At 39.6% G+C, this 18,619-nt stretch overlaps 1 protein-coding gene across 2 annotated transcripts in view; it reads right to left on the bottom strand.

Moving 5' to 3' along the window:
* Positions 1-18,619, bottom strand: part of E2F5 (E2F transcription factor 5) — a 147,491-nt gene that overhangs the window by 76,725 nt on the left and 52,147 nt on the right. For both annotated transcript variants that reach the window (XM_029591583.1, XM_029591584.1), the window contains exons 4-5: positions 14,034-14,077; positions 5,943-6,007 (exon numbers count right to left, since the gene is read on the bottom strand). In XM_029591583.1, coding sequence (XP_029447443.1) covers positions 5,943-6,007; positions 14,034-14,077 — 109 coding nt within the window. The remainder of the gene's footprint in view (positions 1-5,942; positions 6,008-14,033; positions 14,078-18,619) is intronic.

Raw genomic sequence — 18,619 nt, 5'->3', positions numbered from 1 at the left:
CTCCTGGATTATCGACGTCGATAGACGTCGATGTTTTTGACGGTCGGCCGATTTTGCCGATGCAACGGACGACGGCGAAGACGGTTGATCTCCCGATCCTTGCATCCGAGATTTTTTAAACAGTAAACGTTTAGTCGCTCCAGCCGGCGACGACTTCGAGGATTTTGAAGGCGAAGGTATAAGCTGTAAATGGAACAAATGTTCCATTTTTTCTTGTCGAGCCTTTCTAGTTTTCGCCGACATTTCAGCACATTTAGTGCAAGCATTAACGTCGTGTTTTTCACCAAGACATAAAACACATTCTAGATGTGGGCCGGTGATTGACATTGTTCGGTTGCAGACGGGGCATTTTTTGAACCCGTTCGCCATTTTAGACCGATCGGCGTCGACTGCAATGGGAATTCTGAGAGAAATTTTCCGAGGGAAAAAACGAGACAGAGTTACTCACCAGCTGGTGGAATTAACCTCGAGAGAGATGTATGAGAGAGAGAATATCATAAAATGTTTCTAACTGTTCAGTCAGACTGTGAGAAAATCTGTAACGGCTCCTGACCCGCAATGCCACTGGCAGTGCGGAAAAACGAAGACTGAAGAGAGACACCTCTGGCAGAGAATATCATAGCATGCTGGGCATGCTCAGTGGCCTCTCCGGGCCAGTCAAAAGTTTCTAGAAACTTTGACAAAGTTTTCCCGCACTAGGGCTCCATCAGTGACGTCACCCATCTGCGAGGACTAGCATCCTGCTTGTCCTGGGATAATAGTGATTTTACTCACCGAATGGTGGAAAAATATATCCGATGGGAGATCCCTATGAGGGAATGTTTTTCTGAAGTAAATTTCAGGATTTTTCTGAGGAAATTTATGTGAGAATTCTCACAGAGCTTCTAACTGCGAGGCAAACTGCAGCGCGGAAAAAAAGTGTGAAGGGAGACCCCGTGGCTCAAGGGATCATGGCATGCTCAGTGTGCCCGTCAGAAGTTCTAGAAACTTTGACAGAAAAGTTTTCCGTGATAGGGATCAACCAGTGATGTCACCCACATGAGGACTACCATCCTGCTTGTCCTGGGAGAATTTGTGTTTATTATTTTAGATTATGTGTCTGTTTTCAAGACTGTTATACTGTAGGACTATAGATAGGCAAGATAAAAAGGTTTTAAATAGAGACAGGGGGAGACACATGAATCCATCACAACAGAAACACAAATGTGGCAGCAGAAAAGATCATATGGCCTATCAAGTCTGCCCATCTGCTCAACTAAATTTAGTTTAACAATTCCCATCATTCCCTCAGTGACCCCATGCTTTTTTTTTCTTTTATATGTTTTGACACCACCACCTTCATTGGGAGGCTGCTCCATGCATCCACTACCTACTCTGTAAGGAAATATTTCCTAAGATTACTCCCAAGTCTAACCCCTTTCCCTCTCATTCTAAATTTCCTTTCCAATGAGAGGCTCACTCCTGTGAATGGAAACCTTGGAGATATTTAAATGTCTCTATATTTCCTCTCTCGCACCTTTTCTTTAGGATATACATGTTTAGATCTTTCCTCATATGCTTTAGAATGAAGAACCCTGACCATTTTAGTAGCCACCATGTGGACTGACTCCAACCGGTTTATATCCTTTTGGAGGTGCAGTCTCCAGAATTGTAAACAGTATTCCAAATGAGGTGTCACCAGGGTCCTATACAGGGGCAATATCACCTATCCTTTTCTGCTGACTATTCCTCTCCCTGTGCAGTCAAGCATCTTTCTGGCTTTTGCCTTGAGTTTATCGACCTGTTTGGCCACCTTAAGGTCATCAGAAACAATCCCTGATCTTCTGTTGAGCTTAGAATGTCACCTCTCCTGAGTTTTGAACCAGCTTCTCTTCTGTGTAAAAATGTAGAATAAAAGAAGTCAATGTGGTGCAGACAGCCAGCTCAGTTACCTTGGCTGCTGCATGTGGCTTCCAGAGCTCCTTTACTGCTGCTGCTGCTCCCAGCATTCATAGAGGTTCACATTCACTGCTCAGTGCATGCTCTACCATCTCACTCACCCTAGGAATCTGTTAATTTTTTTGCTTCTCTTTTGCTTTACTAACCTAAAGCCAGATTAGCAGATCTCTAAACCATTCTGTTATTTTTGGAAGTTTTAACTGTGGAGTGCTTTTGATAAATTCTACATATTGCCCTGGTAATAATAAGTGTATTGAGAAGGATTCAGAAACCCATGAATAAATGGATTACAGTGGGCTCTGGAAGGGTAGAACCTGCGACTAGGTGACATCCGCCTCCCAAATGATACACATACATAATACCTTTGCTGCACTAGAAAATGAAGATGCACCATAAATGAAAACTGAAGTGGAAGTTGAAGGAATGATACTCAGAGCCCATTGAAACCTCATAATGTCATCAAAAATCAAAACAGAATGCACCTTTCTCCTGAGAGAAAATTTTAACAGAGTCCAACAGAAAACACATAAAACTACCAAACATCCTAACAGAAAGCTCCTTTTGCTGGGCAGCTATCATAGGAAGCACTAACTTGGAATTCAGTTAAAGGGGGTACAATAGTAAAATGCCTTCCAGGATCCTCATCTGGTAGAAACGCAAACCAGACTGTCCATAACATTATGGGAGAAACTAAGGAATATAAAACTGATTATCTAAGGACCAATGACCTTGCTAGAAACAACACTCAAGAAGAGCTTTCCAGAATCTGCGGAAGAAATACCTACAGTACCTGATTGTAATGCACTTTAAAGTGCTGAAAAAAAGTGCAAAAAAAGCAGAATATAAAAATAAATAAAATAAAAAATAAAGAAGCTTGGTCAGTAACTATGAGTCGGAAGGTAATATCTTGAAAGCATTTTAAATTATATTTTTCCTTCTTTCCTCAGCATCAGTTCATTCCTTCACCCTCTCCCCCTTCCTCTGTCTTTTTGAAGAAATATTTGACTTATGTCAGAACCCCCCCTTTTGATTTTACTGTCCTAACATCTCTTCAAATTATTTGTCATTGTATCTGTTCTAATTTATCTTTTAAAGCAGTCTCTCTTAGCCTGTCTCAATGTCTTACATTTAATTTGCCAATGCTTTTGCTTTATCTTATTTTCTTCTGATGGATCCTTCTTCCAATTTTTGAATTAAGGTCCTTTGGTTAAAATAGCCTCTTTCACCTCACTATTTAGCCATGCTGGAAATCGCTTTGACCTTCCTTCCACCTTTTTTAATGCATTGAATATATCTGGACTGTGCTTCTAGGATTTTTTTTTTTTTAAACAATGTCCACGTCTGTTTCACATTTTTTTTTACATTTGTAGCTGTACCTTTCAGTTTTTTTAAACTATTTTTCTCATTTTATCAAAGTTTCCCTTTTGAAAGTTTAGTGCTAGAGCCGTGGATTTACTTACCGTCCCCCTTCCAGTCATTAATTCAAATTTGATCATAATATGATCACTATTGCCAAGCAGCCCCACCACCGTTACCTCTCTTACCAAATCCCACGCTTCACTAAGAACATCTAAAATTTCTCCCTCGTCAGTTCCTGAACCAATTGCTCTATAAAAAAAACTGTCATTTATTCCATCCAGGAACTTTATCTCTCTAGCATGTCCTGATGTTTCACTTACCCAGTCAATATCTGGGTAATTGAAATCTCTCATTATTACTGCACTACCACTTTGGTTAGCTTCCCTAATTTTTCTTAGCATTTCACTGTCCATCTCACCATCTTGGCCAGGTGGACAGTAGTATAGTCCTATCACTATACTCTTCCCCAACACACAAAGGTTTCTACACAAAAATTTGATTGTGCATTTAGTATCATGCAGAATCTTTATCCTGTTGGACTCTATGCCATCCCGGACATAAAGCACCAAAACAAGTATGAGATGAGATTGAAGGAGGAGCGAAGAGTTGGGGGGGGGGGGGGGGGAGAGGAGATATGATGCAGACTTAAATACCTGAAATGTATTAATGATTCATAAGCATCAAAACCTTTTTCAATGAAAAGATCACTGTAGAAGAAAGACTCATAATTCAAAGCTCCAAGGGGTTAGGATCAGGACCATTATCAAGAAGTGGTTTTTTTCACAGAAAGGGTGGTAAATGCATGGAATGCCCTCCCGGAAAAGGTAATGAGGACAAATATGGTAAGCAAATTCAAAAGGTCATGGCATATTCATTGCAGATGTTCTAAAAACCAAACCTAGTTGTGGCACTCCACGACCGAACTGCCTACTCTGGTACAGCAGAAACTTGCATGGAACAGCAGTTACAACCCTAAAAAGGTGAGGCAATTACCTATACAGAACGGCATTTACAACCTTAAACACCTGGCTGAGCAGAATGGATAGACCATATTTGTATTTATCTGCTGTTTACTATGTTAATATGAGAGATTCAGTTTATGAAGGACTCAGATTGAAAGAGCATATGAAGTACCTTCCCATAACACCTGCAACAAAAAATGTACCCGACACCACTTGCGAGTCATATCTTGGGATACCCTCAACTATTGGAAATCCTGAAAAGTGTTAAGGTACAGACACCTATAATATGGTAAAACTACATAGATTCTCTTGGATCTAAATAGTCATGGTATAGAAAAGGAAATCCACGGCAATGCGAGATCAATTAAGATGTAAAAGCAAGGTTCAGATTTTTATCCTCAATGGCTTGATCAATCATTCTGAATAAAAAGACCAAAATATTTGAGGATCCTGAAGTTATTTTTCTTTCAGAAAAAAAAAGAGATCAAGTTATATATACATAGAGAGAATACCTGCTGATGCTTCCTCATTTTTGCTGGGCAGTCAATTGGGAAAGCAAGAGTGCTATCATCTCTGGAGCCTCTCTTGGCTTTGGCGCCAAAAGGATATTTCCTTCTGCACTTCTACACCAGCAGATCCATGGTCTTTCAGTTTCTCCTTAGATGCCAGATCTGTCAATCCAATCTTAACTCTCCAAAGTCTAATTGAGCCTTATCTCATGGAATCTGATTGCTCTTGGTGACATCCTTGAGCAGATGTTACAAGAGGTCAAATCATGATCCCTACCCAAGTATTTGAAACAGATTCTAATGATTCATGATGGAAGTACTTCTGTCTGCATGTGGGATAAAACTTGAAGCCACTATCCTTCTCAGATATGCTTTGAAAATTGAGGTGAATTCATAAAAACTACCAGATGAATTAAAAAAAAAAAAATGCACGAATGGGCAGTCTAGCTGTGGCTTAAAAGCAAACCTGTTGACAAGATACTGATGGTGTGTGGGGGGGGGGGGGGGGGGGGGGGGGGGGGGGGGGGGGAGGCAGGAAGCCTTCAAAAGAACAAAAACATGATTATGGGTCTTGCAGTATCATGAAAAGATTTCTCAGGTACACTGAGCTGAAAATAAAGTCAAATCAAAATACAAAACTTTGAAAAATGCTTAAGAATAAACAGGGAAACTACTGCTATTAAGGAAAACATCCACTGTATAGGAAAAAGTGAACCGTGGCATGCCTTCTTAGAAGTGCTTTTAAAATTTCATAGAAAGGTCTGGAAAAAATCCAGTTGGCATCAAGCAATAAATGTCACTCATTCTGCTTGACTTAGAGAAAAAAAGCCAAAAAGATTGAAAGACCTAAAGGAGAAATTTATGTTTGGCAATATTAGGTTTTGTAAAAATACAAAATATTTACCTTTGAGAAATGGATTTTGAAAAATAGTGCTAAGCAGGCTTTGTGCTAGGCCAGAAAGCTATCCCTCTTTCTCCACCCTTGCAGCAATCACATACAGTGGCCATAATTACCTTTTGTAGTATAATGTACCAACTCAAATGTCTCTCAGGCTAAACAGTTTCATAAATACACCAATTCTATCCATCATCTTCTATTTCCTAAAATGCAAAATATACCCCAGTTAACTGACAACTATTCCCCACAGGTAGGCAAACAATGATTCTTACATACCACTTCAGGAATTGGTACTTCTAGTTGTGTACCAGAAGGTGCCTGGATTGCTAGAAGTGTATCGCCTGGTGAAGAATTAAAGTATTTTCTTTTTACTTGTGTTAGAAAATATTTTATTTATTAATAAAAAGGCCATTAGACCTATATATATCCTTGTTAGACAAATAGCTCCTACATACACAACTTTACCAAAATGTTTCAATAGTACAGATAAGCTGCATTAATTATGTGATTTTCATGGTAAAAATAGTATTAAGAAGAAAACTCAACTCTAAGTAGCTACATTTATTATTCCTGAAAGAGTAGGTAGAAGCAGTACATACTGGCAATTTATATTCCCACCAAATTTTTTTCTTTAGAAGAATGGCAAAAAAAAACAAAAAACTTTCAGTCATGTCAAAATGGCCTCCAGGGTGTTCAAGCCTATTTTGTTACAGGTAGTTTTTGTATAGAAATGATTACACCTAAACTTATCAAGCTTTGTTCACCAATTTACAGGTACAGTCCTGAATCCAGAACTGCCTGATTAGCCACTCAAAAGAATTCAGATTACTGTTGTCCAGTTTAGCACTGCAGAGTCATGGCTTTGAAGTATTGCACATGGAAAGGGTCCCATACCAAAATGGTATTACCCATTATAAATACTTCTTTATAATAAGCATACTGACATTTGTCAATAATCATGTCCACCAGCACCACGAAGAAAATGTTTCCTGGATAGGTTGTGGTGATCAAAAGAACTCTGCATTTATCATTTGTGATCATGGAATCAAATATCTTAGTACCACCTCTTTGCAAACACTCAAGACAAGTAGAACATATTGGTTGTGTTTTCAGAGCCTTGCATAACTTCTTTCAGAATGGACCATCATTTGTAACTACAGGCTAATGTAAGTCCCTTTTGCTTTATTATTTTGTTGGGCTATTTCACACTTTTTGGCTTTAAAGGCCATTAGAGGGCTGTTCACTAGAACGAAAAGTCTGAACATGATCAGAAGAGGAAGGCAGATAAGAAGCTCTACATAGACAGGAAAGATAACACAAAGCACCTTTTATCAGAAAAGATTGTGACAGAGGCCATTCCAGGTAATGGGAGTTAAAAGAAAAAATATAGGAGAAACAGTGACTGTACAATACGCAACTGATTATTGAACTAACAAGGGGACAACACACACGCAATATCAACAATGGTAAGCATCCATCTGTTTTAGGCATCATCTGGGGTAGAAGCAGCTACTGTATCAGACAGATCTTCAAAGCTGGTACCAGGAGTGCTCGGTTGGTCACTGGTGACCATTACTGCACAGTCACATAATGCCAGTAGTTTCACCTGCTTCATAAAGTTAGGATTCTCTTTTCTAAGGGTTTCTTGAGCCTGTACATCATGATTTCTTGCAGGGTAATGAAACATTTCTGCTCCAAAATGTGCATTAATGGGTTCATAGTGGATATAATCTCATTCATTTTCTTCCTCTTCTGCAGATCTTGTGGCTCTTTTTCAACCTCACTCATTACTGTCTGCTTCCTCAGGATTCAAAACCGTATCAATTTCAGTCTATGAAACTTGGAATAAATGCAACAATTTGTTTCTCAAACTCTCAGCTTTGTTACTGAGGTCTGCACTATGCTCCCTTGGGCATAATGCATTTAGCTCATTGTAATAGACTCCCTCTGTAGACTTGAATACTTCAAGGTGATCATCTTCTTAAAGGACCATGATAGAAGACCAGAAATGTGCCATGCATTCTTCAGTTTGAGTTGTGACAGCATTCCAGGCACTAGTAATGCACCAAAAAGGCATCCTTGATAGTGAAATTTTCTGAAGTTTTCATTGCCAACAATCGCTTCAAAAGTCACAAGTTTCTTCATGAATACTTTACAGTATAGGCATTTCATGTTCTGGATAACAGATTTGACAGTTGAATAAAGAAGGTACAGTTGGGTTGTAAATATTGCATCACCCATGATTCAGCAACCAGATAAGTAAAACTGTTGTTCAGCAAAACACAATTCAGGAGCTCAACTCCTCTGGAATGTATCCTGGCCTCAGGAACAAAATGGTTAAATACATCAATAATGAATCATGCCCACTTATTAGACTGGCAAATTAATAGGGACAATTTCAAATTCTTGAAAGCGTGTGGATGCACACTTATACCAATGAAAGTTTGTGCTTGTGTACCAGCTGCATTACATGTCAAAACATTGCTTTTCTTCACCCCCATATGTGGCTCTCTAATCACTGCAGATATGGGTGTGGCGTGGCAAACATCTCCATTACAATCTTGTTTTGTCTGCATTTTAGACATTTTGTAGTTCAGCTATTCTCATGCATCAATCAAGCAAAAACTTAGATTTCACAAATAGCTTTTCACAGCAGTTCTGAGGTGACAAATACCATGGCGATTCAAACTTATGAAGCCAACCAGTGGTATGGTCCAATGTCAGTCTTCATTTCTGAGTGAAAACAAATTGCCTTTCTTCATTAACAAAAAAGTTAGATGATTGAGGGGTTAAAGGGGCACTTAGAGAAGATAAGGCCATCACGGAAAGATTAAATTATTTTTTTACTTCGTGTTTACTAAAGAGGATGTTGGGGAGGTACCTGTACCGGAGAAGGTTTTCATGGGTAATAATTCAGATGGACTGAACCAAATCACGTGAACCTAGAAGATGTGGTAGGCCTGATTGACAAACTGAAGAGAAGTAAATCACCTAGACCGGATGGTATACACCTCAGAGTTCTGAAAGAACTCAAAAATGAAATTTCAGACCCATTAGTAAAAATTTGTAACCTATTATTAAAATCATCCATTGTACCTGAAGACTGGAGGGTGGCTAATGTAACCCCCAGTATTTATAAAAGGGCTCCAGGGGCGATCCGGGAAACTACAGACCAGTTAGCCTGACTTCAGTGCCAGGAAAAATAGTGGAAAGTGTTCTAAATATCAAAATCATAGAACATATAGAAAGACATAGTTTAATGGAACAAAGTCAGCAAGGCTTTACCCAAGGCAAGTCTTGCCTCACAAATCTGCTTCACTTTTTTTGAAGGAGTTAATAAACATGTGGATAAAGGAGAACCGGTAGATGTAGTGTACTTGGATTTTCAGAAGGCATTTGACAAAGTTCCTCATGAGAGGCTTCTAGGAAAAAGTAAAAAGTCATGGGATAGGTGGCGTTGTCCTTTCGTGAATTACAAACTGGCTAAAAGACAGGAAACAGAGTAGGATTAAATGGACAATTTTCTCAGTGGAAGGAAGTGGGCAGTGGAGTGCATCGGGGATCTGTATTGGGACCCTTACTTTTCAATATATTTATAAATGATCTGGAAAGAAATGCGAGAAGTGAGGTAATCAAATTTGCAGATGATACAAAATTGTTCAGAGTTGTTAAATCACAAGCAGATTGTGATAAATTGCAGGAAGACCTTGTGAGAATGGAAAATTGGGCATCGAAATGGCAGATGAAATTTAATGTGGATAAGTGCAAGGTGAAGCATATAGGGAAAAATAACCCATGCTATAGTTACACAATGTTAGGTTCCATATTAGGTGCTACCACCCAAGAAAGATCTAGGCGTCATAATGGATAACACATTGAAATTGTCTGTTCAGTGTGCTGCGGCAGTTGAAAAAGCAAACATAATGTTGGGAATTATTAGAAAGGGAATGGTGAATAAAACGGAAAATGTCATAATGCCTCTGTATCGCTCCATGGTGAGACCGCACATTGAATACTGTGTACAATTCTGGTCACCGCATCTCAAAAAAGATATATAGTTGCGATGAGAAGGTACAGAGAAGGTCTACCAAAATGATAAGGGGAATGGAACAGCTCCCCTATGAGGAAAGACTAAAGAGGTTAGGACTTTTCAGCTTGGAGAAGAGACGGCTCAGGGGGCAAATGATAGAGGTGCTTAAAATCATGAGAGGTCTAGAACAGGTAGATGTGAATTGGTTATTTACTCTTTCAGATAATAGAAAGACTAGGGGGCACTCTATGAAGTTAGCATGTGGCACATTTAAGACTAATCAGAGAAAGTTTTTTTTCACTTAACACACAATTAAACTCTGGAATTTGTTGCCAGAGGATGTGGTTAGTGCAGTTAGTGTAGCTGGGTTTAAAAAAGGATTGGATAAGTTCTTGGAGGAGAAGTCCATTACCTGCTATAAATTAAGTTGATTTAGAAAATAGCCACTGCTATTACTAGTAACAGTAACATGGAATAGACTTAGTTTTTGGGTACTTGCCAGGTTCTTATGGCCTGTTGAAAACAGGATGCTGGGCTTGATGGATCCTTGGTCTGACCCAGTATGGCATGTTCTTATGCTAAGACGCTGAAACAGCATTATATCAAAATCCAAAGTTTGAGCCGTCATATCTTTTGCATTTAGTCACTGCCACCCCAGAGTGACTTTCAACATAATGTCAATCTTTTTTCTTTGCCTTTAAATCAAATCATTTATTTAAAAGTATTTCTATTCCATTTATAGGAAATGTACTAAACAGATTACAATATCATCATCTGTCCAACACCACATTCTTGCTGGAGTTTAGCAACACTTGCCCTGGACTTTATTTTCCAAACTCTGTGCTCAAGGGTCTTTTGGTCCCTTTTTACTGGCTCACTATTGCCACACCAATGCTAGAGCAGGTCAGGAACAAAGCTGATCCACCATGGCTGAGTCTGCAGCAAAAGGTTAAGAATGAAGTTGCAGTGTGTCTGCACGAGGCAAAAATTCTAGATAACAGATTTCCCAGATGATAGATCATGGCCCCGATACAGTGACTTTTTTTTCCCGGATAATGGGAGTTTCCAAATAACGAACCTTTGGATGAAAGGTGCTCTAATATACTTGAATACTGTTTATTGCACACCATGCAGTTTCTGCATTGGGATTCCGGTTGTTAGAATAGAATGAAGTAGCCTAGTGGTTACAGCAGTGGATTGAAACATGGAAGCCAGGGGTTTAAATTTGGCTTCTCCTATAAACACTTCTTGTGAAAAAACATTTTCATTGAATTGCCATTAGCGGTTTCAGACCGCAACGGATAACTAACCAGATGTGAGATGCTGTGGTTTAAAAGTGCCTTGAAGCAGCCTCACAGCGAAACATCAGCTGGTGTCAGCTTATAAGGAATAATGAATGGTCTCTGATAGCATTCATGAATGCACTATACAGATAAGTATAATGATTATTGTATTTGGAAGATATTTGAAATTGATTTTTTTTCAAAGAGTCCTTGTTTATATTTTGAGCAACATATCTGATGAAGATTATACATTGAATTGGGAGTACAACTGAAATACATTTTATTACTTTTAAGAAAAACAAAACAAAAAAATGTTTCTATAAGATTAAAATTTGGATGGTTGGAGGTTTTTTCAAAGACCAGTGATTATAATTACCTCTTACATGTTGAATGTTCTATGTAGAACAAACATGAGGTCCTGAGATCTTTTTTCCTCCATTTTCTAACATCTGGGTAGTAGAACACAAAAAGTGTGACAAGTACTTTGTATAGTGAAGTTTTTTTTGTGGTTGGAATTTGCTTTGAAGTGCCAAAAAGTGGAATATAAATACTGTACATGAATATAACTTGCCTTAAGCCATGGCTTAATTTGTAGACAAAAAAAAAGTGGAACTGTGAAGCTGGGAAGAGGGTGGGGGAAGAAAGAAGAGGTGATAGTGGGTCACGTGTGACCTGTGTGAGGGAAAGGGACCAGGGCTGGCTGTGAATGCTCTCCTAAATGCACACTCATACACAAATAAATACAAAATCATTTTTCCTACTTATCCCAGGGATCCTTCACCCCCAGTATCCTGCAGTGCTCAATCTCAGTTCAATAAGCAGTGGTGGGTGAAGGATAACTGGGAGTTATTTGGGGCTGCAGATGGAGGGTAGACAGAAGGGTAGACAGAAGGGGGCACGCTCTCTACCTCCCCTCTTCCTCCTTTCTGCTCTGATCTGGTTCTCCTTCCCAAGCCCCCCAAATCCTTCTTCATGATTTCTCCAGTGGTCCTAATCTCATCCCAATTCACGGTTGTCTTCGAGCTCCCCCACCCCAATAGTCTCTAATTCCCCCTCTCCAGAAATATTTCCCCTCCAGCAATTCTCCTCCTCTCACTCTCGCCAGTAAAGCAGCCACTTAGGCCTCTTCTTTGAACCAAAATCAGCTGACTGTCCTCTTGCTTGGGGTTGGAGGCAGACTGGTATGCACCACTTGCTGTCCTTCGACATGAATTCAAAAGCTCTTTACCTGCTTGGGAGAAGTAGTAAGGGAACAGCACTACATGCTCTCATCGCTCACTCTTTCCTTCCCCGCTTCACATACCCTATCTTTTTTCCCTTTCCTTCATTCACTCTTTCCCTGCCCCCTCCAATTGCCTCACTCAGACTGCCTTCCTCACTTTTATTTCACTCCTCACAGCCTTTCTGATCTGCTCACTCAAGTCACCCCCCACAAAAAGCCTGATTCTCACACAGTCTCCCTCCAACATAACCCAATCCCTTTATTCTCTTTTGCCCCTTCCAAATCTATTTGATTTATATTCCACTGTTCAGACACTATAAAAACAGATAACATTCAGGTACTGTAGTTATTTCATTGTTCCCAGAGGGCTGACAATTTAAGTTTGTATCTGAAGCAATGGAAGGTGAAGTGACTTGCCCAAGGTCACAAGGAGCAACAGCAGGATCTGAACCCTGGTTTGTAGCCTGCTGCTCTATCCACTAGGCTACTACTCCACTCTTCTGACTAATCACCTCTCACCCCCTCCCCCCCTTCCTTCAGATCTCTTCACACTCTTGCTTCATCCCACCACACACCCATCCACTCACTAATTCTTTTGCCCTTCTCCCCATCACTCTGCTTCCCTCCAATCCCTTCATTTACTTCCCCCTAGGGCTGAATTTAGGCTTAGGCAACAAAGGCAGGTGCCTAGGGTGCCAAATTCTGAAGGCACCCAAAAACTGGAACTGCCCCGCTGCTCTTTCATTTCCGGTGGTGAAATCCCTCATGCCCAGTATTCTACCGATGGCCACCATCATCTTACATTTGGCCCTGCTTCTCCCCTCCCCATCCCCTCATTTATTCTCCTGCATCATCCTTTCCCCTAGTGTGGTCACCACAAGTGGTGGTGGAAGGCGTCTGGGAAGCCAGCATGGTAAGCAGCAACCTAGCCAGGAAGCTGAGACACCTAGTTGTGTGGCAGAAGCAGTGGGGCTAACAGGCATTCACTTCATGTCTCTTCAGTCTTAGCTGTTAGACTTCATGGCCTTCTCAATTGTGCTAGGAAACTGCACAAAAGTTAGGATCATGGGGTTATCCTGTCTCAGGGACAAGAACTCCAACACACTCTGCTTCCTTTGGACCCTGAGTGGCTAGAAATGATCAGTGTTCTGCTGTTTCTGCAGGAGAGTTGGAACTGGTTTACGCCACCATCTCCGCTTCTTAGGAATCCAGAAAAAAAAAAAAGATGGTAGAATGCAGGTCTGGTTTGTTCCACCAGAAATTAAGCTCTGAGTAACAGACACAAAAAGGGGTTGAATCAGCACAAGTTTGAAACTACTGAGCTGTAGTGACAATCAAGGCCAGGGTTGAAGCTTTTTTGGCACTACTGCTCCTAAGTTTCAGACTTGTGCTAATTCAAACTTTTTTTTTGTCTTTGTTCTGCAGTTTCTGCTTCAGGAACATCCCTTCCCTTCCTGTTCTCTAGGAGGAAAGGAAATGAATTAGGGAGCAGAGTAGTAGTACTCTGCTCTGCCTTGTCCAGCTCACCCCTCTCTCCTTCTCTGCCTGGAGGGGAGGGGCTGGAGCAAAATAGCCCAGCTGTTCTTCTTCTTAAATCTTAAAAAAATGCCAGAAATGAGTTCCAGGTCATTCCCCCAGAATTTAAGCCTCGACTTAAGCTCAGATTTGGAAAGGCAAGTAATTAAATCCAAAAATCCAAAGCCAATTCATGATGGAAAGTTTGTTAGGTTTTTTGGGGGGGTTTTGTATTTTATGATTATGTCACACAAATGATGAATTATCAAACTATTACAGCTATAACCTAATGCATAAGAAAAGAAAAACCCACTTACCATTAAAGCAATTGCATATGCCTTCATGAGTTACATATGAAAATGTGGACATATTAAGGAATAAACTCAATGGGTTCAAAAGCCAACATTAAGAAATCAGAAAAATATAACATGAAAATTATACATTCAGTTTTCTATGTAGGTCTTTCTCCTACACACACATCTCATGCCAGCTTACTAAAAGTAAAGATTTGTTAAAAGAAACCAAAAATAGTTGAGCAAAGGAGATAACTTTTGTAGGCTAACAAATTTTAAGAGGGAAAACAGGGAGAAAGACCTACATAGTAACAAACTTGCACCTGAAACATTAGCTTAGTAAAAAAGTCATCACAGCTCTAACCAGTTAATTCTTTGGTTTTACTTCATTATAATTTAGATGTACTGCAGAAACTCTTATAATGGAGTGGATACAGAAAAGGTGTGTTAACATTAACACCCTATGTACAAAGGCCAACTCAGAAACATAGTGCTGTTAAATGTTAACGTGCCAGCAAATGCTAAACCAGTGTTTCCCAACCCTCTCCTGAAGGCACACCTAACCGGCTGGGTTTTCAGGGTTTCTGTTGTGAATATGCATGAGAGATTTTCATACACTGGGGTCTACACTGCATGCAGATCTCTCATATGCATATTCATTGTGGCAGTCCTGAAAACCTGACTGGATAGGTGTGCCTCCAAGAGAGGATTAGAAAACACTGTGCTAAACAAGCATACTAGTGACCTCATTAATGCGATATGTACAGAGGTTTAAAGCATAAGTTAAAAATGAGTCTTAAAAGCAGAAGGGAATATCAGTAGCACTGGACACCAAGTGAGGAAAGAAGTAAGGCTGTCCTCCTGCCAGCTCACTATTAGGAACTTATGGGATGGGGGCGTTTCCTATTTTTCCCCCCAACTGGGCAGATATGGGGGGCTTTGTCTCAGTCATGTAGAAAGGAAAGGTACGTCAGGAGGTGGGAGGATTTATGCCAATTGGCTCAGTATGGAGTGGCTTTTTTTCCCATTGGCCCCTCCACCCCCCAATTAGGCAAGTGGGAGGTGGTGAGGTGCTTGCCCCTTTCAATGAGTGGGTAGGGGCATTCTTTTTTTGTTTTTAATGATCAAGAGTGAGAGTGTGTGTGTGTGTGGTGGGGGGGGGGGGGGGGGTGTTCCAAGAGCAACAAATTTAACACAGTGCAAGGTTTTGTGCACTAATTTTAGTGCTATGAATAGCAAATGCATGCTTGGGGAACTTTTCATAGCCCTTTTGCATTATACATATCACTAGGTTAATATTAGTAGTAGTAAAACAACCTATATGCTAAAAAAGTACACTAAAAAGCACTTTTATTACATCAGTTCCAACATGTGGTAATCTTCTATAAAAAACAGATCACCAAAACTGAAAACTAAATTAGAGCAGTGTGAACAGATATCAATATATCCTCACCTGCTCTAATTCATCTCGCTTCACTGTGCTATCATAAAGCTCGTTGCTAACTCCTTATTGTTATCTTATTGTTTACTTACTGCTTAAACCGTTTTAATGTAAAGCCTGTTGCTAATATTAATGTTTACTGTAAACCGAGGTGATGTATAACTATACGTACCGCGGTATATAAAAATCAAATAAATAAATAAATAAATAAATAAAAATGTAGTATAGAGTCCACAGCAACCTCAGATCAATGTAATTCAGGGCCTTGTATTATTGAGAGAAAACACCATCAAGTAGAGATGGTGTCCACCTAATTTGTGCCATCCTGAAAAAGAACAGAAGCCTAGATAAGCGGTTCTCAAACCAATTATTGGTTACCACCACCACTATTAAAAATATATGTATAGATTGGGTCTGAGCCATGTTTAATAAGTTTTGATATACTACCTTTCTAAAAAAAAAAAAAAACCAGATTCAAAGCAGTTAATTTTAATAAAATCGGAAAAAAATACATAGTACTGCATATAATCAAAAACAAACATAATATAGTTAAAAGATCATATACATAAAAAAAAGGGGGGGGGGGGGAGCATGCATCTCACCAGATGTGCAATTGTACTTAAAAGGGGAAGGTATGTGATGAGGCAAGTACCCCACACAGTTAGAAACAGACAAATCTCAGATTCTTGGGAGTTTCCCCAAGAGACTGAGAACACACACACAGGAGGCACAACATTTCTTATTTTATCATGATTAAAATCCTTTCAGTTATTACATGGTTTAAAAAAAAAAGTTAGACAGGATAGTCAGCCCACATCATCATCAACTTTTTACAGTTTTCATTTAACACATCCCCCACACAGTAAACTGAACAGACACTACCAGAAAATCACAGTATATGTGCACATGGCCTGCACAGTGTAAATTTGGGAACATAAGACTTGGGTTATTTAAAAAATGGAAAAACTTGTTTACTAGAACAACGTCTACTACTGAAGGATGGAACATTTTTGGCTATATGACTTTTGAAAAGACTAAAAGGTTTAACAACTTTAAGTTATTTCTAGGGGTATTTATCTTGATTGAGAATGCTACTATATATTTATTATGAAATTAAAATTTACAGCAAGCATACTGCTATGGAAGACTAATGTCTTAAGCCCTCCCACACAAATCATGACAAACTGTCAGCCCAACAGAAAATATATTCACATTTTACCATTGGTATAGAAAAGCGTGGGCATGACTAAGGTTGCACACTGTGCCTGTACAATCAGTTCCTATAAAGCTTTAGCAGAATTGTGGTACTCCAAAAACTTCATGGGATCATATTTCAGTTGCTGATTCCACAGTGTATGTGCAGGCCATGTGTACAAACACTGATTTTCTGGTTGTGTCTGTTCAGTTTACTGTGTGGGGGTGTGAAAACTGTAAAATGTTGATGTTGTTGATGTGGGCTGACTATCCTAACTTTTTTTTTTTAAACCATGTAATAACTGAAAAGATTTTAACATACACACAAATTTTTAGGTATTGAAGAGGGCAGCAGCATAGAGCCGGTAAGTCTTTTTCCATGTGATCATCAATTGTGGATTAGCACAATGAATTCCAGCTCCCCAGAAAGTCCCCATATGGGTCCAATGTCTGCAGACACTAACCCCCCCCCCAAGAATTACTGGTTACAGATACCCACTTTCCACCTGCACTCTGAAATACTACATGACATTCCCCGCTTGTTTCCTAGGAGTAGCAGTTCTGATCAGGCACTCTTGAGAAACACATTACAAGAAGCTTGAGGCTGTAGACTGGAAATCCTGTGATATTACAAAGAAAGAAATAGGGCACAAGGAAGCTCTCCCATGTCACATGTGCCATTTCAGATTTCCTGCAACAATGTACTTCAGCAGAAGTGCTATCAGGAATCTGCTGCTATGCAGATAAAAGTATAAAGCAAGTTTGCTTATCAAACAGGATTCTCCATGGATAGGATGATTTATTTATTTATTTTGGCATTTTTATATACCAATAGCCGTTTACACATCGTACCGGTTTACATGGAACAAAATGGAAGGCCACAGAAAGGGGTATATCCTTTACATTGAACACAGAACAGTGATAAACAATATAAATATTGATAAACAAAACAAACAGGGATAAACACAAAATAAACATCAATATGCTAACTTTGGTTCAGCATTTAAACAAGGAAGATAATAAATATATATACGGCTTATATAAGTGAGAAAAGCATATTTACATTGCGAATAATTAGTGAGAGGTTCAAAGGGAGAGAATTACTATGACAAGTGATTTAAGAGTAAGTTAAAAGAAAAGGGGAGGGGAGGAGAAACTAATGAGTGAACAACTTAACCAAATTGGGAAGGGGCACTTAGGAAGCAGAGGGTGAACAGAGGTAAGTCTTTTGAAATAGCTGAGGCGTTGAGGAATTTAGGTGAAGGCCTGCTGAAATAGGTTTTTAATTTTTTTTTTTTAACTTGGGCGTAAAAGTTTCAGTGCGGAGTTCGTGCGGCATAGAGTTCCAGAAGGGAGGGCCGGCCAGAGTTATCGCTCTTTTTGTAGTTGAGGTAAGTTTGGTGAATTTCAGGGAAGGAAGGTGCAACGTTCCTTGAAGGATGGTCCGAATTGGTCTTGTGGAGACGTGAGGAAGGAAGGGGGTATTGAGCCAGTGCGTATTTTCATTTACAATTGATTTGTGAATGAGGAAGAGAACTTTGTATTGTATTCTTGAAGTGATTGGTAGCCAATGCAACTATCAGAATGGGTGAGATGTGGTCCCTCTTTTTGGAGTTAGTGAGGATGCGGGCGGAGACATTCTGAAGGAGTTGTAGGGGTTTAATAATTGAGTAGGGGAGGCCAAGTAACAGAGCATTACAGTAGTCTAATTTGGAGAAAATAATGGCCTGAAGTACAGTTCGGAAATCGGAGCCATGTAGTAGGGGTCTAAGTTTTTTTTAACTGTGTGCAGTTTAAAATAGCAGTCTTTGAGAATTGAGTTTATGAATGGTTTTAGAGAAAGGTGGTTATCGATGATGGTTACGAGGTTACAAGTGTGAGATGAGAAGATAATAGGGGGAGTAGAAGGAGGGATGATAGGAGGGGGGAGTGGAGAGCAGAGATGATGATTAGCTCAGTTTTTTGGGGGGTTTAG

The sequence above is a fragment of the Rhinatrema bivittatum genome, chromosome 2, assembly GCF_901001135.1.
Source record: "Rhinatrema bivittatum chromosome 2, aRhiBiv1.1, whole genome shotgun sequence".
Lineage (NCBI taxonomy): Eukaryota > Metazoa > Chordata > Amphibia > Gymnophiona > Rhinatrematidae > Rhinatrema > Rhinatrema bivittatum.
This window is presented reverse-complemented; position numbering and strand designations above follow the sequence as displayed.